The 24,541-nt window shown below is 36.9% G+C and overlaps 2 protein-coding genes across 2 annotated transcripts; one reads left to right on the top strand and one right to left on the bottom strand.

Moving 5' to 3' along the window:
• Nucleotides 1–796: 796 nt before the first annotated feature.
• Nucleotides 797–12,034, bottom strand: LOC113391374 (zinc finger protein 771-like). The gene is made up of 12 exons (XM_026627321.2): nt 11,846–12,034; nt 9,956–10,078; nt 8,985–9,386; nt 8,039–8,208; nt 6,885–6,947; nt 5,132–5,269; nt 4,523–4,600; nt 3,595–3,765; nt 2,763–2,873; nt 1,895–2,006; nt 1,234–1,329; nt 797–1,155 (listed from the first exon to the last, which is right to left on the bottom strand). The coding sequence occupies exons 1-12, from the start codon at nt 11,948–11,950 to the stop codon at nt 1,021–1,023; spliced, it is 1,704 nt and encodes a 567-aa protein (XP_026483106.2). The 5' UTR covers nt 11,951–12,034; the 3' UTR covers nt 797–1,020.
• A 342-nt stretch (nt 12,035–12,376) lies between these two features.
• LOC113391377 (zinc finger protein OZF-like) lies at nt 12,377–22,344 on the top strand. Its single transcript, XM_026627325.2, has 10 exons — nt 12,377–12,748; nt 13,433–13,540; nt 14,154–14,585; nt 16,041–16,129; nt 16,536–16,658; nt 17,893–18,003; nt 18,912–19,112; nt 20,349–20,460; nt 20,764–20,868; nt 22,198–22,344. Exons 1-10 carry the CDS (start codon nt 12,584–12,586, stop codon nt 22,330–22,332), a joined length of 1,581 nt encoding a protein of 526 aa, XP_026483110.2. The 5' UTR covers nt 12,377–12,583; the 3' UTR covers nt 22,333–22,344.
• The last annotated feature ends 2,197 nt before the right edge of the window (nt 22,345–24,541 follow it).

Raw genomic sequence — 24,541 nt, forward strand, 5'->3', positions numbered from 1 at the left:
TAGAGTATAGGGGGGCAAATTAGCTACTTTTTATGGTAAGAAATATTAAATATTCCTTGTACCGCCAATGCGCCATCAGACTTGGTAGCTAAGATGTTATGTCCCTTATGCTAAGATGTTATGTCCCTTATGCTAAGATGTTATGTCCCTTATGCTAAGATGTTATGTCTCTTATGCTAAGATGTTATGTCCCTTATGCTAAGATGTTATGTCCCTTTGTCACTATACAAGAGTATTGATGCTAGGCAATATAATAACTGAGGATCGGGCGGTACCCACCCAGGCGGGCTCGTGCAAAGCTTTGTAGAGCTTTGCGCGATTGATTTTATGTAATTTTCAGGTTTTATCGTCGAAGAGAAATCGGATAGCGACGAGCTAAACGAAAAATCGATATCAAAGGGGACGAACAAGGAGAACTTCAATTTCTTTGTAAAATCAAAGAAAAACAACAAAATTAGAAATTAATTATAATCATTGCTTTATTCAGAATTCCGGTTGAAGAGCGCGTCGTTGTGATAGACATCTCAATGTTTGCAACTATAAGTTATATAGGAATTATTAATAAAAAAATTTAAACTAATTCTTGCTGTCTGTACTTTTAATCGTTTCACGCACACTCAGACATCTTGTACAATACGTTTCATATAAGAATAGGCTCAAATGTCAACTGTCACTTGAAAAGTACGGCTTGCAAAACAAAATTATTATTTTTTAAATATTTTATTTGTTAAAAGTATTATCGACGGACGTTTGCGTGTTCCATCAAGAAACGACTTCTTAGATGACATCACTGATAAGGTATTTTTCATATACAAAGAAATCTCGACTCGGTCCGTCTTAAACTCCTTCACTGGCAAACCGCTGAGCCGATTTCGATGAAATTTGGTACGGAACAAGTACTGTTTATGGCTAACATCTGGCAACACTCTGTCATTCATACAACATGTCAGTCCTGTATTAAAATACATCGAAATGAAGGCCGCATTATGCATTAGACTCTCGCACGCTGCCGCGGTGACGTCAGCGCGCGTGCTTCTGGCGCACGTGGCGCGACAGGCACGAGTGCCAGGCGAAGCGCGCGCCGCACGCGGCGCAGCGGTGCGCGGCGGCGCGCGCGTGGCGGCCCGCGATGTGGCTGCGCAGCTTGGCGTGGTTCTGCAACAGCCCTCGAGCGTTACGCGACTCCTCCGACACGCGGCCCCGCCCGCGACGCCGCACGAGGCGGGCACTCACCGGAAACGGCTTCCCGCAGTGATCGCAGAGATGTTCGACGACATCCTTCTTGTGGACTTGCTTGTGGAGGTACACGGAGTTGCTCGTCTTGAATACCTTCGAATGAAACGGACGCGTGTCCCATTAGTGACGTGATCACACTGAATCTCTATTGTACGTGGTATACTAAAAAAAACCTGCAAACTATGATCCATTCCACGAGTCGACCTCCTACGGAACAAAATACTCGCGCCTCATTGGTCGATGCGCGCGATTAAGTCGATTCTAAAAAACTATTTGGCCAATACAAGCCACGCTTTAACCCATGAGCTCACAGGGGCTATTTCCTTTGGAAGCTCGTCTCGTGAAATACCAATGCTTTTTTTACTTAGTCTTTTTAGTATCTTCATAATACTTTACGGTTTTATAGTCTCAGGTCTGAAATAGGTAGGCAGACTGGCGAATTGGTCACACATAGTAAGTGGTCACCATCGCCTATAGACATTGGCGCTGTAAAAATATTAACCATCCCTAACAACGTCAATGCCTCCCCCTTGAGGACTAAGACGTAATATCTCTGTAGTTCCAGAATTACCCTAACACAACAATATCATATCACTGTTTGACGGTAGAATTTACAGAGGATGGTGGCACCTACCACCAAATAACTTTCAACACGTACCTTCTGACATTCGTCACAGCTGTACACGTAGTTCTTGAGATGTTCCCAGTTAATGTGATCCCTCAGGCGAGACTTCGTCGGGAATCTTTTCCCGCAATCGCTGCACATGAACCTGTGACGTCATAACCGTAACTTACTAATGAAATAAAACTGACTAACTATTTCTGTCAAGGTCAATTTCAGCAATGACCACCTCTCGAGCTAACAAAACAGTCCATTCCCTCACAATTCGATCGGACGGAAACACCAACAAAGAAACATACCGTCCGAGAAATGGCATGTAAGGAGGATGATGATGATGATGATGGTGGTGATGATGATGGTGATGATGGTGGTGGTGATGATGGTGGTGATGATGATGGTGGTGATGATGGTGATGATGATGGTGATGATGATGGTGGTGATGATGGTGATGATGATGGTGATGATGATGGTGGTGATGATGATGGTGATGATGGTGGTGGTGATGATGGTGGTGGTGATGATGGTGGTGATGATGATGGTGGTGATGATGGTGATGATGATGGTGGTGATGATGATGGTGGTGATGATGGTGATGATGATGGTGGTGATGATGATGGTGGTGATGATGGTGATGATGATGGTGATGATGATGGTGGTGATGATGATGGTGATGATGATGGTGATGATGATGGTGGTGATGATGATGGTGGTGATGATGATGATGGTGGTGATGATGATGAAGGTGGACGTGGAGCGTAAACACCCACCTTGCAAACCCAGCCCATGAAATTTTTCGATAGAGAACTCAGTGACTTCTCTGCTAGCCCAAAACAAACTTGAACCATAGACAAGCCCGGCGTGGGTCGGGACCACGAGACCATAGAGAAATTAGAATTGAACTCACTTGAAATCATTCTCTGACACGTGTTTCTTGCTTATCTTCATGTGTTGCTGGTACGTCGCTATCGACGAGAACGTTCTGTTGCACGGCTTACAGACCAAATCCCCGTTCGCCCTGAAAGTTACATAAAACTATATCATAGCTTTGATTGATGATCATTGTAAATAAATAAATATTAGACAACATCACATACATGACTCTGATCCCAATGTAAGTAGCTGAAGCACTTGTGTTATGGAAAGTCAGACGTAACGACGGCACCACAAACACCCAGACCCGAGACAACATAGAAAACTGATGAACTATTTCTACATCGATTCGGCTGTGAATCGAAGCCGGAACCTCGGAGTGGCGTACCCATGAAAACCGGTGTACACACTACTCGACCACGGAGGTCAGCAACACACAAATACAGATAAAAAAAAAAATGGTATCGGCAGGCTGGTACGAGCCGTCGGAACGATCGGACTTCCTCAGCTTGGAATAAATCAAAATAAGAATATTTCCTGCATTTAATTAAGTACCTTCGAGGATGGATAGAAATCCAAATCCTGACATCCGTGACGTCAGCAATGCTGACGTCATGTTTTTTATAAACAAGCTGGGACAAGTTACGCCGTCATATCTATTTACAACACGACACTATTAAACTTAACTACTTATATCCACTTTAATTCTACTTCAAAAGTTCCGATAGCAACTTCACGAATGTTTGGATCTCGACCAATGACGTCACAACAATTCAAGGCCAAACTTGTTTATATATCTAACTCCTCCTGCCATTGAAATCGACTATAACCTTGCAAGTTAAACAAGAATTCAAAATAACACTCACTTGGCCGCGTGACTGTTCATGTGCCTCAACAAGTTTCCCCTCCAAAGGAATCTCTTGTCGCACTGCGTACAGGGGAACTGGTGCCTGGACTTGTTGACGGACTTCCTTATTTCGAGTTGGGCCTTGTGCCTGTCCTGGCCGGTCAGCTCCGGTAGCGACTCCGTTAGCTTCCTGGAATAAACGCTCTGTTTAATGGTACCTGCGTTTAGATTACGCTCCTCACGTAGTCAATTTAGAAAAAAGTCTTTGTTCTGTGGCGTATTTAGGATTTGTGCATATATTGAAACGTCAATAATCTTGTCCATGGTATGATTTTGACGTATGACGTGATTCCCTTCTCGTGTGGCCGCGGCAACGTGTGCGTCGTGAGTACGCCGCGTTTAAAAATTAGCTAGTGTAACAAACTATTATCCCCCCCCTATCCTACAAATGACACCCATCCCTTGGCTGTGTTCTTCGAGTGTGAGAAGACCAAGGGGGGGCTCCCGAGAAGAAAGTGTCTTCTAAAGTAAGAGCCCGGATTTTGAGGTAACAACTCCCCTCTTAATTCATCATAGTACAGTCCACTCATCTCTCGCGCGTACAATTGACAATATGGCGGATGTGTGATCAAAAAGGAACGTTATTGCCATAATAACCGAAAATTCTAATATGGCACCTGTTGTTCTATAGTTAACATTGGAGTTAAGAGGTATATGAATTTTGTTTGAAATAATTTGTATGGAATAATCTTGAATTCTATAATAATATGGCGGACGATTAAAATAATGATAGCTATATTAAAAGATTAAATCAATATGGCAGTAGCTTGCAATGCAACAATACCGACGACGTGTTTAATAGAAAGCTTTTTTGTCATATTAATCGATTATAGCAATATGGCGGCTGTTTTATGCCATATTAAATTTCGATTATTGTTTTTTTTTACCTTAGTTTAAGTTGTATTTGATGTTTTGAACTGGTTCGAACATGCTTCTGCAGATTCGATGTTGTTGTGAAGGACAATCTGCGAAATTAAAATTCGTTAATAAAACAAATATTTTATAGACAAGCGACACGCCCCGGCTTCGCACGGGTGCATTTTATTAATAGAGAAAATTATATATTATAAATAAAATTAATACCCTGTAGCGTTCATAAATAATGTAACTTTTTACTATTGAAATAAATATTGGACAACATCACACACATTACTCTGATCCCGATGTAAGTAGCTGAAGCTCTTGTGTTATGGAAAGTCAGAAGTAACGACGGTACCACGAACACCCAGACCCGAGACACTTACCATCAGGTGGTACCATATCCATTTGTTCGTCCACCTACCGACATCATAAAAAAAAATCCACATAGGAGCGTCTTAAGAATCCTCCAGGGTTCGGGTGCAAAAAAGTCCACGGTTTTGGGGGCACCTCGCCCATATGATAAAATCTTGGACTAGCAGCGAGGTGCTTCAGAAGTTGTGTTTAAGGCCGAGTAGAATATATTTAAGGAAGACTTGACATTTGAAATCTTATATTAAAATCTTATCAAAACATACCTGCAAGGCGCACAGTACGGCTTCCTCTTCTCGCCCGTCTCGATGCGATGAGTCTCCAAGTGTTTCCTGAGCGACGTGCGCCATTTGAACGTCTTCCCGCAGAACTCGCACGGAAACGACGCCTTGTCGTCCTGCGCACTGGAAATTATAAATATCACCAATGATACGATAGTTACCACTACGAAAAACTAATGAAATCTCAACCAGTGATCGAAAATCCTCTTTTTTACTCCCTGGACCGGATTGCCCACTGAGCGGTGTAGGAAAACCGCCTAGATTCCCTAGTCAATGGGGGTCCTCTAGGCAAGCCAGAAATTGGAAAATACGGTTTTAAATTAACAGTTTATATAAATGTCATAGACAAATTACTCCTATTTGATTTAAATGATAAACCAGAACCGTTTTTTCCGCTGGAAATACGCGTTACGCGTTTCCCCCACGTGGAAGTGGGGGTATGTTGGACTCGCCGAGTGCGACCCGGTACACCGGAATACCCACTAAAAACTAGCGGTACCATTTCTGTCTTATCGGCAGGCCCCACGGGATCGCTTCCGCATGCTACCGTGACGCCCTGACCTGGCCTGTAGTACTACCTCCATTCTCCAAATAATCAATCATGATAATTCCCTCGGCATCCCAAAAAACAGACGCCATAATCTTGCCTGCTCAGCTTGAAACCAGTGCAAAAAGCCGCCTTTTTGATTATAAAGCGATATTTTTGATATTTTTCAAGATCACCTCTTGAAATGCGAAGCTGCTTCAACATTCTTGGGACCCCCTTCGGAGACCCCCTCATGTTCAAATCTGTCAGGATAGTTTGAATGCTTCCAAACGAGAGCCCTGTGATCTTAACTAAATATTGGATGGTCAATCTTCGGTCATCTGGTAAGATTCCTTGATATTATCCTCGGTGCGGGACACGGATGGACGCCTAGCGACGTTCGTCTTCAGTCGACATTCTGCCCAGTTTGAACTCCTTACTCCACCTTGCAACTGTGGAATTTGGAGGAGGAGAGTCCCCCAATAGGTCTGCGCGAATGTCTTTCGTGCACATCTTTTCAGCGAGAGGTACTTAACGACGGCTCTTATTCCATTTTTCTCCATCTTGACGTGATCCCTTCGACTGCTTGTGTTTGAATGAATTACCTATTTATATATATTTTTTAATCGATATTAGTGAGGGGTATACGTGATTAAAAACAACAGATTCCACGTAATTAGGCCCTGCGATAATAAATAAATACTGGACAACATCACACACATCACTCTGATCCCGATGTAAGTAGCTGAAGCACTTGTGCTATGGAAAATCAGACGTAACGACGGCACCACAAACACCCAGACCCGAGACGACATAGAAAACCAATGAACTTTGTCTACATCGACTCGGCCGGGGATCGAAACCCGGGACCTCGGAGTGGCGTACCCATGAAAACCGGTGTACACCCTACTCGACCACGGAGGTCGTCACAATACCCGTTTATCGTTATTGATCGCTCCTCGTACTATAAAAAATATTCAAAGTAACTCTGTCTGTTACCTCTTAACACTTAAACCGCTGAACCGAACTGAAATTTCGATGATATACGTTTGGAGGTGGTTTGACTCCCGGGAAAGGACATAGACTGCTTTTTTAATTCACCCCTCGAGGGGGTAAAATTTTTGTGACAATTTGTTTGCTATAGGTAAAGTTTTTAATTTTCGCGCGGACAAAGCCGCATGTCCAGCTAGTAATGTATATATTATATATTACCTTTGATCTGGATGTTGGGGATAATTTTCAGTACTAATATCATAATCAAAGTCCATGTCAGTCCTGAAATAGAAAAACATAAATAATTTTTGAAACGATAACTTCCTATGGGAGGGTAAACCGCTTCGTTACGTAACGCGTTACGGCGCCAGTCTGCCTGTCGCAGGCAACGACAATACTAATAATGTACACACACAAAATTCTAATATACAAACATATTCAAGAATAAAATATATTTTATAATCAACTAGTTGTTGCAGGCGGTTTCGCTCGCGCGGAAGTCGAATATATTTACAGAGTAACTTAAATATTACGTTAATTTTTTACGCTTAGGGTAGAACAACCAAAAACATCTAAATACGTATCTACTAATTTTTAATCTGTATCCCAAAAATATAATTTCATATATCGAACTTAAAAAATGTCGGATTTCCATAAAAAAATTCAAACCTTATTACGCCCACTTAGGGGTAGAATTTCAAAAATTCCTTTATCAGTGACTGTCTACTCAATAAAATGCTCCTAATCAATAAATTTCATGGCTTTAACAGTTCACGCTTGGTCTAGTCAGGCAGGCAGTCTTACAATAATCAATAATATATTTTATTAATAAATAAACCTTTCCTTATATTTTCATATCAATATACATAAAATTTAAGTAATAACTTAAGCTTCTCTCAAGTTAAACAATTTCAATATTAAATAGTTCAACTTAGATTAGTTTAAGTTATCACTTTTGAATCGTCACGTTAGTGTCGAATTTAATGTTAAACTACCACAATACAATGTAGATTCTACAATCTACATAGAAGCACCGGCAAGAAACTCAGTAGTTACTGATCTATAACTATATAATATCGGTAGGCGGACGAGCAAATGGACCACCTGATGGTAAGTGGTCACCACCGCCCATAGACAATGGCGTTGTAAGAAATATTAACCATTCCTTACATCACCAATGCGCCACCGACCTTGGGAACTAAGATGCTACGTCCCTTGTGCCTGTAGTTACACTGGCTCACTCACCCTTCAAACCGGAACACAACAATACTGAGTACTGCTGTTTGGCGGTAGAATATCTGATGAGTGGGTGGTACCTACCCGGGCTTGCACAAAGCCCTACCACCAAGTTTTGTTAAGTTTAGGCTACGTACCTGTGACAGTGTACCATGTTGTAATGTTTCAGGACCCCCCTCTTGCTTGCAAATCTCTCCCTACACACGACGCACTGGTATCTGCGTGTATGTTTGTTCGTGTGATAATTATACGAAACCTCCGACGAGAACGAACATTCGCATATCGAACATTTATACTTCGATGAATTCTGAAAATCAAAACAATTAATCAGGCAGGCGGACTGACAAATGGTACCTTGTCTGATCATCATAGTATAACCACAAATCTTGGGAACTAAGATGTCTCATCCTTTATGCCCGTAGTTACACTGGCTTACTCACACTTAAACTGCGTTCAAAATACAAATTCTTAGTATACAGTATATACAGGCGGTAGACTAAAAAAAATAATTGTCTATGAGACATGTTATTTATTAATTTATAGGGTCAACAGTACAATGGTTTAAGGCCCTAGCGATGTAAAAAGTCGCATGATCGATCCTGACCCCTGTGGCCTCGTCATTGTCGTCCCCCTTTTTTTATGATATAGGTAGGCCAACGAGCAAGTGGGCCACATGATGGTAATTGGTCACCACCGCCCATAGACCATTGTCTATAAGGAATATTAACCATTCCTAACATCACCAATGCGCCACTAACCTTGGGAACTAAGATTTTATGTCCCTTGTGCCTGTAGTTTCACTGGCTCACCCTACCACCAAGTAAAACTAACACAAGTTTTAAGCTTAAAAGGAGGGGTAAATAGGAACATTAGTAATTCTCTGATTTAATAGGGACAATACTAATATTCTTAAAAAAAAATCTAACGCCATTTTTTATCTTGCATGAAAAACTAACCCCCCCCCCAATTCACGTGGGGGGTGTTATGTGGGACTCCTCCTATACCCCCTCCGTCTCTTCGAGGTGGACCACGTGATACCGGGACGTACATTAATCTGAACTAGAATCTATGTCAGTATCTTACCATTTCATGCTTCAGACTAATGTGATCAGCGAGGTCATCAGCATTAGGGAAGGACATCACACATTTTTCACATTGAAACATTGCATTCACATAATCTTCTCTCAACGCCAACTGCTTGAGTTCTTCTAAGATCTCTTCTTTGCTTAATTCTACTTCAAAAAAATGTGCATCTTCTGTCTCCTTCTTTATTTGATCGTTCTTTTTCTTCTTTTTCTTTACCTTTATTAGGGGTTCATCGTCGTTTGATAGCTCTCTTTCTTCTTTGATGTCAGATAAGTATTCTTCTGTGTTTATTTCGGTTTTTATCACTTCTATTGTTTGTAGTGCATCGTCTGTTTGAGGGTATGGCGTTGATATGTTGTAAAGATTTCTAGTTTCTAAATTTTTGTACGGTAATATTTCCTGTAAATGAAATATTATATATAAAAATAAATTCCAATTTCCCTTGGTGACAATACTTGAACTTGATTTTATTTATCATCATTTATAAAGTTTTCTAATACTTATTAGAAGGTTCTTAGGAAAAGAAATATACAAAATTTATCAGAGAACACTTTCAGCGTTTAAGCCATTTTAACAGTGTTATCAGTTTGTCTATTAGGGATTATGAGCTAAATATTTATCAGGAACACATACATACTTACATTATACAAATATTATAATAAGGTAGAATTTGTTTGATTTTGATTGTATGTAGGGGGTAAATCTCCCGAGCTAAAAACTAATCCCAAAAATGTTTCCGCAGGTATAAAGCGACATTATTCCTGAGTGCTACAGAGTATAAATATATATTTATAATATACAACTTTCTTTAATAAATTAAAACCAAACAAAGCCTGGGCTGGTCACTAGTTATAATTTAAGATAGACCATATGTTCCTGAACAAGTGAGAGGGGTAACTTTGGGTGAATTTTATCTATACAAAGTTGGTATGGTCAATATAATATATACTTTTTAAGAGATAACTTACTATTTGAGCATAATTGTTGAGCGCTTTATACGATTGCAGTACCTGTTGTTTGTACTTAGTAAACTTTAATAGGAGGCCGGCACATTCGTAGCAGAGTTGGAGTTGTTTCTCCAGGTAGGTATTCTGAAAAAGAATATTATACAGTTATGTACAAGAAAATAATAAATAGTCCAGTATGACTACTGTGTTTATATTGATTAAACAATCAGCAGCGTTGGAAAAAATCAGAATTTTTAAAAATAATTGTATAAAACACAATTTTTTTAAAAAACCTAATTGATCACTCTTGTTTTGATTTTATCGTTTTATTATATAATAATAAATATTGGACAACATCACACACATTACTCTGATCCCAATGTAAGTAGCTGAAGCACTTGTGTTATGGAAAATCAGAAGTAATGACGGTACCACAAACACCCAGACCCAAGACAACATAGAAAACTTGAATATCATAGATGAACTTTTTCTACATCGACTCGGCCGGAATCGAACCCGGGACCTCGGAGTGACATACCCATGAAAACCGGTGTACACATTACTCGACCACCGTGGTCGTCATTATTTAATTTAACTATATTTTGTGAAGAGGAACAGTCCAAAATGTTTCCAGTGTTGAAGCAATTGTTTGTGATAGCTTCTTTAGCTGCTATGGAAATTGTGTTATCCACCTCTGGAATCGTTCACAGCAAATTAAGAAACCGACTGGGATATTTTTTTTTCAAATATTATAATAATTATATTGATTTCTCAGATTTAAACGACCCTAGTTAGTAACTTAATCATAATTTCTAAATCTGTTTTTTATGTTGATCTCTGTGAAAGAAAGTGAAATTGAACATTTTTGATTAAATCATTGGTTATTAACTTATCAATCTCTACAGACAGATTATCTGTATTTGGTGAATCTATATTATTTTATTTGAGTTTATTTTCATCATCTACTTTATAAAATATTAATGACTGACTGACACTATGAACATCAGGTTCTGGTGTATCTAGTAGGATGAAATTTTAGTCAGGAATTACTCTTAGAACATAGGTGAACACTATGAAAGGAAAAGGAACACATTCATCTCCAACATTGTTTATTTTAAATAGGGGATGAAAGTTTCTTTAGAAATTTATTCTTTCTGATCTTAGAAATATGAAAATTGTTTGTGTTTGGAATGTATATATATTATTTTTAACATATTTAGAGACATATAGTATGAAATTACAGTTAACCTTTCTATATTTTAACTTAATTAAATATTAATAATATTTGCATGTCAATGTTGGTTGGGTAGTAGGTGCTATTAATGTATTACCAACATCTAAATAGTTAATGAGAAGTCAATTGATTTATATTAATACAATATTAGTATAAATAAATGCTTTTGTTGATTACTTTCGATACTTTGAACATCTGATTTTTTACTAAATAGAAGTCACTAGAAAACATTATTGAGTCCTCCCACCATATGTACCTGATAAACTCAAAAACAACCGAACGGATTTTTTATGAGGTTTTCACTAATGGACGTAAAGGTTCGCGAGCAAGGTTTAGGAGTATAATTCATAAAAAAATCGTGCAAATATTACTATTATTAATATTATGGTGATTGTTATAACAAAAAACCTTTTTTCATTACAATTAGGTATTTATTGATTACATTTATAGAAAAAGAAGACATGCTGCGCCGACCCCAAGTAAAATTGGGATAAGGGCAGGAGGATGATGATGATTATGGTGACTGTTAAAGTTGTCGGGAAAAAATATGCCGACTAATATAGCTGTATATTATGACATAAAAGGTTTATGTAAATCCTTATTCTACCCGTGTGAACCCTGGTCCTGTAGTTAGTAACAAATAAAAAGCGAATTAAATACACGTAAACTTTCATTACCGGTAGTTCACTTATAATTTGTATAAAACATTTTTTCGCGTTATAATCCTCAATTTTCACCATCCTACGGTCATTGTTGAGACATCCACAGCAAATCTCAGTCATTATTAAGACTATAACTAAATTTTTATTGATTATTTTGATTTTATTTTAAGCATTCTGTTTTGTTTGGATGTTAACGCGACCACAGATGTCAAACCGCATACGCAATGTTAGAATGTTAGTCAATTCAAATGTCATAACATTATACGTATATTTTGCAAAATAATATTGCTTTGTACAACTAAAGTCATATAACTTAAAGGCATTTAATTTAAGTGTTATTCAAAATAATAGTACTTTTAAATGGTAAATAAAATAATACAGTAGGCAATTCTTCACACTGTCTTTTTATAAAATCTTTTTGAAAGGCCTTAACTAGTACTAACTAGTTTATATACATATTTTTAATATATCTATAATTATTTTTCGATACAATCTCTAGACTCAAAATGATATTTTAATTAGTTTTAAAGGGAAATTATGCATAGGCAACACTAAACTTTTCGGCACTGTGATATTAACAATGCGGAAAAATATACAAAATCAAATAAAACGTTAATACTTTCCGCAGTGTGAGAAACCACCGAAATAAAAAAGTCATCTCCCTAGCAGTAAAACCTCCGTTACGAGTGAAATGTATTAGTAATGGCGTCGTGAATTTACATTGCAAAATAAATACAAACTTTTTTATTAAAAATGGCTGTAGATTTAAAATTTAATTTAAATGTTAGTTTAAATAGGGAAGAGACAAAAGTGTCCCAAGATAAGATTTGCATTTCTTGTTTAAAAAAAGAAGTGCCTTTTATATCTTTGTCAAATTGTGTACATGTTAAGGTTTTCGATTTTCTACTGGACTGTAAGGTAATAATCTGAGATTAATTTACGTATTATTTAAATAGTTAATAATCTCTGTGTATATATAACAAATTTATATTAATCATACCAATTAAAAAGTATTACATCTACTATAGTCGCCCTTTAACATATTGGTATCTTGTTACAATAAAAATGGCTAATGTCTTATTAAAAATGTTTGTAATATAATTACTTGGATACCAAAAGTGTTATTTATTATTAATTTCACAATATCTTAACACTGAAATAAGAAATACATACAAATTATTATTTTTTTTTTTTATTTGCAAAATTAGCAGTTCATATTTATAAGTGGAATGTTTGGATAAGATCTTTGCTTCTATTTTTTTATTATAGTTCCACAAATTTTAAAGTATTCGTTTTTTTTTTAAATGTTTTATTTTAGAAATTTCTATATAGTACTATAATTAGACACTTAACAAATTTAAGAAAAAAGAATTTTTTTTTTTTTATTATAGTATTTAGTTTATAGTACAACCTTATTATTATTATTTTTAAACGCTTTATTCATAAATATTTGTACCAAGATTCTATTTTTAAATCCTTCTTGAATCGGATTGTTTGAAAGAGATAACTATAAGTCCAAATTAGTATAAGACCTCAGCTATATTTCTTATATTGGAGTAAAGAGATAACTATTAATAAACTATTTTCAATTTATATTTTCAGATGGAGTTACTGGACCATTTAATATGTTACACATGCCATAGTGTGTTAAAAAAAATACAAGACTTTAAAAATCAAGTCAACCACAGCATGAATAAATTGTATCATGAGGTACTTATTTTAAATATTAAAAAAAAAAATACACATTCCACGGGTTGTCAAGAGAATTGAAACAAAAGAATATAATTAAAACATCATATATACAAAAAATTTAATGGATTAATTAATAAAAACAATAAGAATAATAAAATGATGGTTACGTTTTAAATAATTATTATAAATTAAAATAAATGTTTAACATTACATTAACATTAACAGTCTGTAAATTTCCCACTGCTGGGCTAAGGCCTCCTCTCCCTTTGAGGAGAAGGTATGGAGCATATTCCACCACGCTGCTCCAATGCGGGTTGGTGGAATATGCTCCTGCTGAAGGTTTTTTGTTATAATTTATAACAAAAAACCTTTTTTCATTACAATTAGGTATTTATTAATTATGATTTATTGATTATTTTCGGCAGTGAAGGTAAATATCTTGAGGGAACCTGCATGTGTCTTATTTCAATGAAATTCTGCCACATGTGTATTCAACTATCCACCAATACCCATTGAGCAGTGTGGTGGAATAAGCTAAACTTCAAAAGGAGGGGGCTTTAGCCCAGAAGTGGGACATTAACAGGCCGTTACTTTACTTTATTTATAAAAAGATATCCTTCTTATATTCCAGTCAAAATATCTGAAAACAGTAAATGTATACACACAGAATCTTCAATTTTCAACTATAGAAATAAATTCAACAACAAAATCACAACCGATCGAAGTTCAAATATTAGAACCGACAGTCACAGATACATTCATAGATATAGAAACGGAAGTTAAAATAGAACGTAAATCTGACACCGAACAGGACGTACCTTTGATAGAGTTGCAGAAAGAAAAAAAAAGAACGAAAGTCAGTAAGGCGAAGACGCCATTACAAAAAAAATACGAGGGAAAAATACGTACAATAATGCTGAGCGAGGAGGAAATGCTGGACGAGAGGAAAGATGAAGCGTTGAAGAATAGTTATTTAAAATTACCATTTAAATGTGCATTTTGTATCACGGGTTTCGATCATGAATTGACGTTGAAAAATCACATGGAGAAACGTCATGGTAAAGTAAGTACGGCAAATTGTTTTTTTATATGGTAACACAGCCTACCGTTACAATCAGTAAAGTCCTTGACTCCTGAGTTAGGCATATAACTGTCTCAGAAGTAACACCTAACAATTATTCGAAACATTACGAAATTATAGCACCATGAATTAACTTATTGAAAATCTATAATTCTATTATTAAAAAAAAAAAATTGATGTAATTTAAAAAATGTGTTGTGTAAGAGCCGAGATGGCCTAGTGGTTAGAACGCGTGTATCTTAACCGATGATTTCGGGTTCAAACCCAAGCAGGCACCAATGAAATTTCATGTGCTTAGTTTGTGTTTATAATTCATCTCGTGCTCGGCGGTGAAGGAAAACATCGTGAGGAAACCTGCATGTGTCTAATTTCAACGAAATTCTCCAACCCACATTGGAGCAGCGTGGTGGAACATGCTCCAAATCTTCTCCTCAAAGGGAGAGGAGGCCTTAGCCCAGCAGTGGGAAATTTACAGGCTGCTAATTCTAAAAAAAAATGTGTTGGCAGTGCGTGTTTACGTGCGTGCGTTCTTACTTGCTTGCTTGCGTGTGTGTGTTTATTATTTTATTGCTGATGTCCTTTTTATTATATAGGGAGGGGGTTGGGCAAACGTGCGACCTGATGTTAAGTGATCACTACTCATAGACATTGGCTCATAAAGAAGTACCATTCCTTACATCTGCAACGCGCACATACCTTGGGAACTAATATATTATGATCTCTATGCCTGAGTTACACTGGCTAACGCAACCAATTAACCGGTACACGCATATAATAACTATTGCTGTTTAATGGCAAAATAACCGATGAGAAGTAGAAGATTCAGAAGGGCTTGCACGAAGTCCTGCACTTTACACCAAGTTAATCATCATGATCAGCCTGTGTTATTCCACTACTGGATCTTCGGCCCTTCTCATCCATGTTCTACCGGCCACCTTCCGTATATCTACGCTCCACCGTGCCGCAGGGCGTCCTAGACTACGCTTGCCGATTCGCGGTCTCCACTCTAGAACCTTCTTGCCCCAACGGCTATCAGTTCTTCTACAGATGTGACTGGCCCAAGTTAATCATAGTAGATAAATGGCCAAGGGAATAAGATTTAATATGAAGCGAATTTGGTACCACAAGTTTTGATCATGAATAATTAGTACCGTTGCCGAAACACGTGGTAAATCAACAATGCAGTCTTATATAAGATTTTAAATTAACATGGTTATTTTTATTACTAACAGTATTTAAAACGGGATATTTACCATGTTTTTTATTTTTATTTGGTGGAGCTCGATATTTCGATATTATCTACGAATGTCTTGTTCACGAGAAATATCCCGTTTTAAATACTGTTAGTAATGCAGTCTTAATTTTGAATGCGGACTCTTACACCGAGGACATGGCAATCCGTTGTAAATGTTACGTTTTTTTTTTTTTTGTTCGCAGAAGAGCGACGGCATTGAATGCAAGATCTGCAATTCAATTCTGGGCACGAAGACGTCGTACGATGAACATTATAAAAGGCATTTTAGAAGGTGAGCGCTTTTTTTTGGTGGTATAGGTTGGACGAGCATATGTACCTGATGGTAAGTGGTTAAAGGCGCTGTGTGAAATATTAACCATTCCTTACATCGCCAATGCGCCACAACCCTTGGGGACTAAGATGTTATGTCCCTTATGTCTGTAGTTACACTGGCTCACTCACCCTTTAAACCGGAACACAACAATACTGAGTACTGCTGTTTGGCGGTAGAATATCTGATGAGTGGGAGGTACCTACCCAGACGGGCAAGTAATTGAAAAAGCTTAAAGATAGTTAACTCATGTGTAGATTTATTATCGATTAGTGTTAGGTACCTAACACCTTACTGCCCCCCCCCCATTGATCTCTTTTTAATTCTTCACGTTCCATGAGATAAGTAATTAGTTAATATGTTGCAGATACGAGTGCGTTGAATGCGGACGACGCAATAATAACGTCTATACGGTGCTGAAACATTACAACGAATGTCATGGAAGGATAAAGACGAAGTTCTCGTGTAAATTATGTGATTTTTCCACAGAGTGAGTGAACTTTTTTTTTTTGTAAAAAATAAGCAAAGGTTTATCAAATGTGAAATGTGAGCCGAGATGGCCCAGTGGTTAGAACGCGTGCATCTTAACCGATGATTTCGGGTTCAAACCCAGGCAGGCACCACTGAATTTACATGTGCTTAATTTGTTTATAATTCATCTCGTGCTCGGCGGTGAAGGAAAACATCGTGAGGAAACCTGCATGTGTCTAATTTCAACGAAATTCTGCCACATGTGTATTCCACCAACCCGCATTGGAGCAGCGTGCTGGAATATGCTCCATACCTTCTCCTCAACGGGAGAGGAGGCCTTAGCCCAGCAGTGGTAAATTTACAGGCTGATTATGTTATTATGTTTATGTATCAAATCATGCCCATAATTCTAGAGCATTTAGGAAGCTGATCTCTATTGGCTATGCGAAGATTATCCGCTCGCCTCTGACGGCGAAATTTAGACATTGTCCAAGGACGACCCTTTTTGGTATAAATTGTAGGTAAAGTTTAAACATAATCAGATCGATTACGATTCCACACAGAAACATGTTGCTAATAAACTTAGAAATACGAAATATTGTTGCGTTCCTCAATGTAGTACTTACGGAGATTCGGGAATGAGATGTTTTTCCCACAGAAATCACCATTCACTCCGTAATAATTCCTCTCCAGAAGGCATTATTTTTATATATATTTTATTTATCATTACACAGTATAAAACAAAGTCGCTTACTACTGTCTGTCCCTATGTATGCTTAGATCTTTAAAATTACACAACGGATTTTGATGCGGTTTTTTTTAATAGATAGATCGATTAAAGAGGAAGGTTTATATGTATAATACATGCACAATATAGTTGAGAAACGCTGATAATTTTAGAGGTTTCTGAAGTGATGTCGTAAATAAACACATTTTTTGCGCTTACATTGCAAACGCTGGCTGAACCCTACGAGATAGATCAAGATAATGTACTACAGTATTGTACACCTTAAAAAGGTCTCATAACGATAGTCCACAATAACCATTTGTTATCCTTTACTTTTTATGAGAAATAATTGCTTATTTATGAAGAATCCTTATCCAATTAAGTACCTTAAATACAGTTTACGTGTAATATAGATCAATATGGCCCTAAACTGACTGAAAAAGCTGTGAACGTTGTGTTTAATGACGTTCTAGTGAAGCCGGGGCGGGTCGCTAGTTTATTAATAAATTCTCGTAATTTGCCCAAGGTCGCACAGAATCTACCGTTATCACCGCGACAAGCATCGCACGAAGAAGGTCGAATGTGAACTGTGTGGTAACTCCTTTGTCAACAATGCCGGCTTGAAGATACATATGTTGTGAGTATTCTAGTTTTAGGGCCTACGTGGTTCTTCTAAGCACCTTTTTACAGGGCCGGATCTACCATATGGCATTTTGGACATATGGTAGATCACATGGCCCAGGGCCCTGTGGATTCAAGGGGCTAAATTAAGTCAAAGTCAAATATAGACGATACTGCAAAATAATCCATAACTTTATTAAATTAAACAGATCGTATGGTTCGCAGCGCTGCGAGTCCTGCAATTAATCAAACCCATTCAATTAATTTAATTCAAGTTTACGTTGAGATATATCTTAGCCCAGGGCCCCTAAACTTACGGTCCGGCCCTGCCTTTTTAGTAAATTATATTGGCTTGTGGGAGCTTTATTCAATGCCCATATATGGCCTTAATTCGTTTACATATTTAACCGAATGGTGACAAAGAGTAAAATTTATTGTTCTCGCTAACTGGTTTGTATGGTGAGTGTGCCAGTGTAACTACGAGTCAAGAGATAACGTCACAGTTCTCAAAGTCGGTGGCGCATTGAGGGTGTAAGATGGTTGGTGTTATGTCGATGTCTAAGGGCGGTGGTGATCACTTAACATTAGATGGCCCATCCAGATCCCTTTAAGAACAAGTATTCTCGTACGGTAGCGTGAAGGTAAACAAAGTGAGTAAATCGCCATATAGTGGGGGCATAAGTTTAACTAGACAGAGGAGACCCTTGCCCAGCTGTGGGAAATTTACGAGCTGTTATGTAATTGCATTTCGAGTTATCGTCAAAACTTGTACAAAGAAATTTTGTACAAGTTTTTTGATTGAGTAACAAGGCAATGAATTGGACGGATTGAACGAGATTCAACTGTGTATCTCTGTTTGTGTGTGTGCGTGCGTATGTATGAAGGGTCCGGCAAGATGTGGTCTTTATCTGTGTGTGTGCCCAGCACGGTGCACCGGCAGTCGAGTCGCGTGTACTCTTGCGACAAGTGCGGCAAGGTGTACCGCGCCAAGTCCGGTCTGGCGGCGCACGCGGCGAAGCACTCGCCCGCCGCGCCCGCCTACTGCGCCGACTGCGGCACGCACTTCCAGACGCACCTCGGCCTCAAGTACCATCTCAAGCACCACTCGCGGCACAGCGACAAGAGGTGACTGGCGATGATACTCGCCAAGTAGATGAATATGTTATTTTTAATATATAAACAGAAACAACTCCAAAACACTGGTTTAAATCTTGTATTGGGCGAAGGTTTCGCGTTCTTAGTTTATCTATACAGATATATATTCTGTAAAAACGCTATTTGTCACAAAATAACAAAAATAAAAACAAGTATTAGAGTCGAGAACTTATATTATTGTTTATATTTTTTTAATTGTTAATGCGTTAATCGATAGATTTCAATGTTTTTATCTTACCAAAATACATCGAAAAATTATACCAGTTTTAGCAGCCGTAGTTGATTTTTAAATTAAAAAAAAAAAAAATACGAAACCAACAAGAAATACAAATACTGCAAACTTCCGTATACCAAGCAAATGCGAGGAGGTCCAGTCCGCGCGATAACGGGAGACGAAAAGGCCCTCTCATCGCTAGACAACGTCCTTTGATATGTTTACTTGGTATATATATATATATATATATATAAGATTTTTTCTGGTATTCTTTTTATTAGGGACGACACAGTTAATGAAACACAATTGAGTTTCTCTGTAAAAAGAGATTTATTTGTTTAATTTTACAATAATAAAAAATAAAATAAAAGTTTGTATTTACCTACGCATTGTTTTACAAAAATAATATTTACGCACCTGTAAAAAGAGAAACGACATTTAATGTTCATTTATTAACAATGTCTGTTCCTAAATCACAAGATACTTTATACTTTACTTTTCACAATCACGAGATTGATTCTTTGTTAATATTTTTCATGGCTAACAAAATTTAATTGACATGTCACTGCGCGTTCGATGACGGCTTATGCGCGGAATTCAAATTAAAGAAAAATACATTTTTTTCTTTACATATATATATATATTTTAAATGTTAACAAAATGAGGGTACATCTAACACTAGATATATTATTTTGTACTTTGTAAAGGACTGTAAATATATCTTTATTTATAATACAATACTAAGAACACTTAACTTATCCACATTAATTTAACTTCCAAAATTCCGATAAAAGTTTCTTCGACGTTCAAAGAGCAACTAACGAATATCTCATTGGTCAAGAAGCTCTTGACCAATGATATCGCTTCATTTCGATGTCAAATGTTGTTTATTGGTCTTTATTCATCTTATGGTTGGAATATGCTAAACGAAACAGGCCAAGGATGAAACACATTGTACCGAATGAGTGATGTCATCGCGTTTTTTTCTACAGATTCGCCTGTAACGAATGCGATGCGAAATTCATAGTAAAGAGGTCTCTTCAAGACCACATAGACTGGATGCACTTGAACAACACTGAACACGCTTGCAACAAATGTACAAAGGTATGAACAAATCTATTTTATATTATCCATCTCCCTCTCTCTTTCTCTGAGCAACAGGGACAATATAATCGTTTAACAAAAGTTGGTCCTCTACGAGCCGGATAAATTGTATTCCAATACGTGTAAGTTTACAAGTGAAGATGAATTGTAGACACAAATTTAGCTAGGCTTAGCCCAGCAATGGAACATAAGGCAATGACTTAACACACTTTTCCTAACACGCAATAATAAACCTTATAAGTGGGAAATAAAGTTTAATTTCGAAACTTTAAATATGTGTTATAATTTTGTTGCTGTTTTAAGGTATTTATAAACAGTGCCAGTTTAAAGAAGCACAGGGAATTTGTCCATGAAAAGAAAAGGCCACCGAGGAATAAGATCTGCGATCACTGCGGGAGGGGGTTTACGGTGAGTTATGGTAACAATAAGTATAAGATCTTGGTGGTCGGGTCTTGTGCGAGCCCTGAGTCGGTACCACCCACTTATCACGTATTCTATAGATAGTTTGAGGAATAAGTGGTACCTACCTACCAACAATATATATATAGTTTTAATTACTTTATTGCTTAAATCAATTATTATTTTATTTGTCTCCAATGTGTGCTAAATCAAAGACATTATTTGTTTATGAAGTTATTTATTATTACGCTTATTTACGTCGTGATTTTAAGCAATACAGCATTAATCCTTATCCAATTAAGTACCTTAAATACATTGTGCATTTTATATAGATCAATATGGCCCTTAACAGCGTATAATTTAAATGAATATTTTCGAAGATATTACAGATTTAAAACGCAGGGACATAGCGGTTTGTATTGTCAAACGACTGAAGAACTGTGAACGTTGTAAGACATTCTGTAGTATATTTAGTATCAGCATAGCACCCGTTAAAAATATTTACTGTTCAAACGAAGACCGCGGGGAATGGTGGCTAGAATGCTAGCAGTATTTCCCCGTCGAATCGCAATTGCGAACCTCTGGGCAAAAACCAGCCCTCAAGTCACCAGTGGAGGCAACAAGGCGAGGTGTTATACTTTTAATAAAGGTTTTTGCACAACTAATCCAAGGTACCTTCAACCTTTCAACGGTAAAAACAAAAAACGTGATTCGAATTAAGAGACGATTTTTTGGATCGTGTGTGATCACTCTTTGATATGAGACGGGTCCAGCATACCAAAGCATAGAGCGTTCCACACTATGGACTGTCCTTGTTTTCATGAAGCCAGTATCGCTCAGATCTATTTTTGATTTTCCATTGACAAAAACTAAATATGCAGCAAATGCATTTATTAATAGATCATCTAAACAGTACAATAAAACATTTATTGAATGTGATATATTTCATCTCTCCCTTAAAAAATTCAAACTACAAGTAAAAGAAATATTATACTCTGAAGAGCCTTAATTTACTCATGCATTTTTAATTAATTAATTATAATTTGATTATTTATTATTAAATTATGTTTTCTTGATTTAAAAATTAAATTTATATTAAATTAAATTATATAAATGAATTATATAATTTCATGCACCTATTAAATATAAAAAATGTCTTGTTTTGTAATTACTTATGATTAATTTATAAATGGAAACTGTTTTTGTTTAAGAATTGTTTTATATTTTTTTTATTTTATTGTAATTATTTCACTGTTTGTTTCCTGTACACTAAATAAATAAATCTCTTTCCATAATTAAATCATCATTAAAGTTGACGTGCGTTTATATTGTCGCCAGTCGCTGTCTATCCTGCGGTCGCACATCCGAACGCACACGGGCGAGCGTCCCCTGCAGTGCGCGCAGTGCCCCGCCACCTTCGCGCACTCCGCCGCGCTCTACACGCACAACAAATTATTACACACTAAAACCTAATAAACGCGTTAATAAATATTAAACCGTTTGATTTATCTTTCCTTAGTTAGTTGTGTTTTCTTTGTTAACGAATAATATATTGTTAGAAAATATTAAATATCGTAAAGAAAATTCGTCAGTAAACAAGTGTTAACATGTCGTAAACTTCTTGCTTTCAACAATGATAAATCTGTACTAATATTATAAATGCGAAATGTCTGTCAGTCTGTTGCTCTTTCAATGATAAACCACTTAACTGAATCTGATAAAATTTGTTATGAAGCAAGTTTGAACTTCGAGGAACGGTATAAGTTACTTTTTTTTATTCCTAGCACCTGATTTCCAACCTCTAAAACAAGAGCATGGCCGTGGGCTACAACTAGTTTAATAGGTTAAACTTTCAGTTTTTTTTAAATTAAAGATTACACGGTCACACCTTTTTTGTGCAATTGAATATATTAACATATATAAACAGCCTGTAAATTTCCCACTGCTGGGCTAAGGCCTCCTCTCCCTTTGAGGAGAGGGTATGGAGCATATTCCACCACGCTGCTCCAATGCGGGTTGGTGGAATACACATGTGGCAGAATTTCGTTGAAATTAGACACATGCAGGTTTCCTCACGATGTTTTCTTTCACCGCCGAGCACGAGATGAATTATAAACACAAATTAAGCACATGAAAATTCAGCGGTGCCTGCCTGGGTTTGAACCCGAAATCATCGGTTAAGATGCACGCGTAACGGGATATTTACCATGTTGTTTATTTTTATTTGGTGGACCTCGATATTTCGACATTATCCACGAATGTCTTTATTTAAAATCTTACAATGAACATATTGTTTGAATTTTTAGAATTGCCCTAAAATATTATGACGTATCTTAACGCAAGTATGAGATGCCGTTAACACTCATTGGTTTTTTTGATAATATTAACAAAGCACATAAAATTTGATTTTTAACGGTATTAATAAATAATTATTATTATTCATAGAACAATGTTTTGTTCACAATGTGACGCGGTGGACCCGAACACCTAACTGAAACTTTTATGACGGCAGACATGATCGAATTAAATTGAATTGAATGAATTTAATTTGACTTTTAATGGCGGTTATGTTCAGGGCAATGAATGACAGATTGTAAAATTTGACAGTTATCGGAAAACTAATTTATAATTGATGTATTTCTATTAAATATTCTTTATCACATCACAATTTATATTTTTCACAGAAAAGCGTTTCGAAAAAAAGTCCATTGATTTAAAATTCACGTGTAAACAGCCGGACACTGACATTTGTTACCTGTGACGTGAATGACGTCATAACACATAGAACAAAACAAAGTTGACTACGATGATCTAACCTCAAACGAATATTCAGTGGAAATACTATACCGTTCTTATTGAAATTATACAAATGTCAAGTTACAAGACGTGTGCAGTGCCTATGTGCAAAAGTACAACAGTCTCACATCCTGAAAAATTGTTTATACACGTCCCTAGATCTACTCAACGACGAAAGAAATGGTTACAGTTAGCACGCCGAGACCCGAAGCTTACGTCTGCCAAATCTGTGATATATTTTTGCGAAGACCACTTCGATGTAAGCATTTAGAAAATTAAGTTAGCCTCTGATCTGCCTAAAATAAATTAATCCTAACCTAACATTATGTACATGAAACATGTCATAAAGAGTAATTCAATTGGGGCATTGCTAGTATTCTTTTAAAAAAAAAGAATGTATTTGTGTCGCTTCACAGTTGCCCAATGACATGGAAAATTACATTCAATACAGTGTAATGGGATTTGTCGGCAAAAAAAGAATGAAACCAGACTGTTTGCCGTCGAGATTTCATTGTCAACCGGACAGAAAGAAACGCACCGCGCCGCCGCAGCCGCGATCTGCCGTAAGCAAACGGCGGCGTATGGACGTTATGCAAGATATATTTCCGAACAAAATTGAATCTCCATCAACATCCGGCATCACAAGTGAAAACGGCGAGTATACAGTTATTAGTTGAATTTTTTAAGACTAGGTTCATTTTATTCATCTAAAATTATAAATATGAAAGGAACTCTGTCGGTTACTCTTTGGTTGGTTGGAAAAGCTTAAACCCCAAGGACATACTTCATTAATGAGGACTATTCTCTACAACACGAACAAGGCCGCGGGCGACAACTAGTATTGTATAGGTTATTATTGTTAGTCCACAAGGGATCATATCGAACT

This window comes from Vanessa tameamea, chromosome 31 (assembly GCF_037043105.1).
Source record: "Vanessa tameamea isolate UH-Manoa-2023 chromosome 31, ilVanTame1 primary haplotype, whole genome shotgun sequence".
Taxonomy (NCBI): Eukaryota; Metazoa; Arthropoda; class Insecta; order Lepidoptera; family Nymphalidae; genus Vanessa; species Vanessa tameamea.

What these genes read in the sequence shown, in the direction of transcription:
- LOC113391377 (XM_026627325.2), top strand. Translation starts at nt 12,584, where the DNA reads ATGGCTGTAGATTTAAAATTTAATTTAAATGTTAGTTTAAATAGGGAA. An exon ending in ATTTTCTACTGGACTGTAAG is followed by an intron (nt 12,749 to 13,432) that starts GTAATAATCTGA and finishes TTATATTTTCAG; the next exon opens with ATGGAGTTACTGGACCATTT. An exon ending in TGGAGAAACGTCATGGTAAA is followed by an intron (nt 14,586 to 16,040) that starts GTAAGTACGGCA and finishes TTTTGTTCGCAG; the next exon opens with AAGAGCGACGGCATTGAATG.
- LOC113391374 (XM_026627321.2), bottom strand. Translation starts at nt 11,950, where the DNA reads ATGACTGAGATTTGCTGTGGATGTCTCAACAATGACCGTAGGATGGTG. An exon ending in GCTGTGACGAATGTCAGAAG is followed by an intron (nt 1,330 to 1,894) that starts GTACGTGTTGAA and finishes TTTCATTCGAAG; the next exon opens with GTATTCAAGACGAGCAACTC. An exon ending in ACTGCGGGAAGCCGTTTCCG is followed by an intron (nt 1,156 to 1,233) that starts GTGAGTGCCCGC and finishes GGGCTGTTGCAG; the next exon opens with AACCACGCCAAGCTGCGCAG.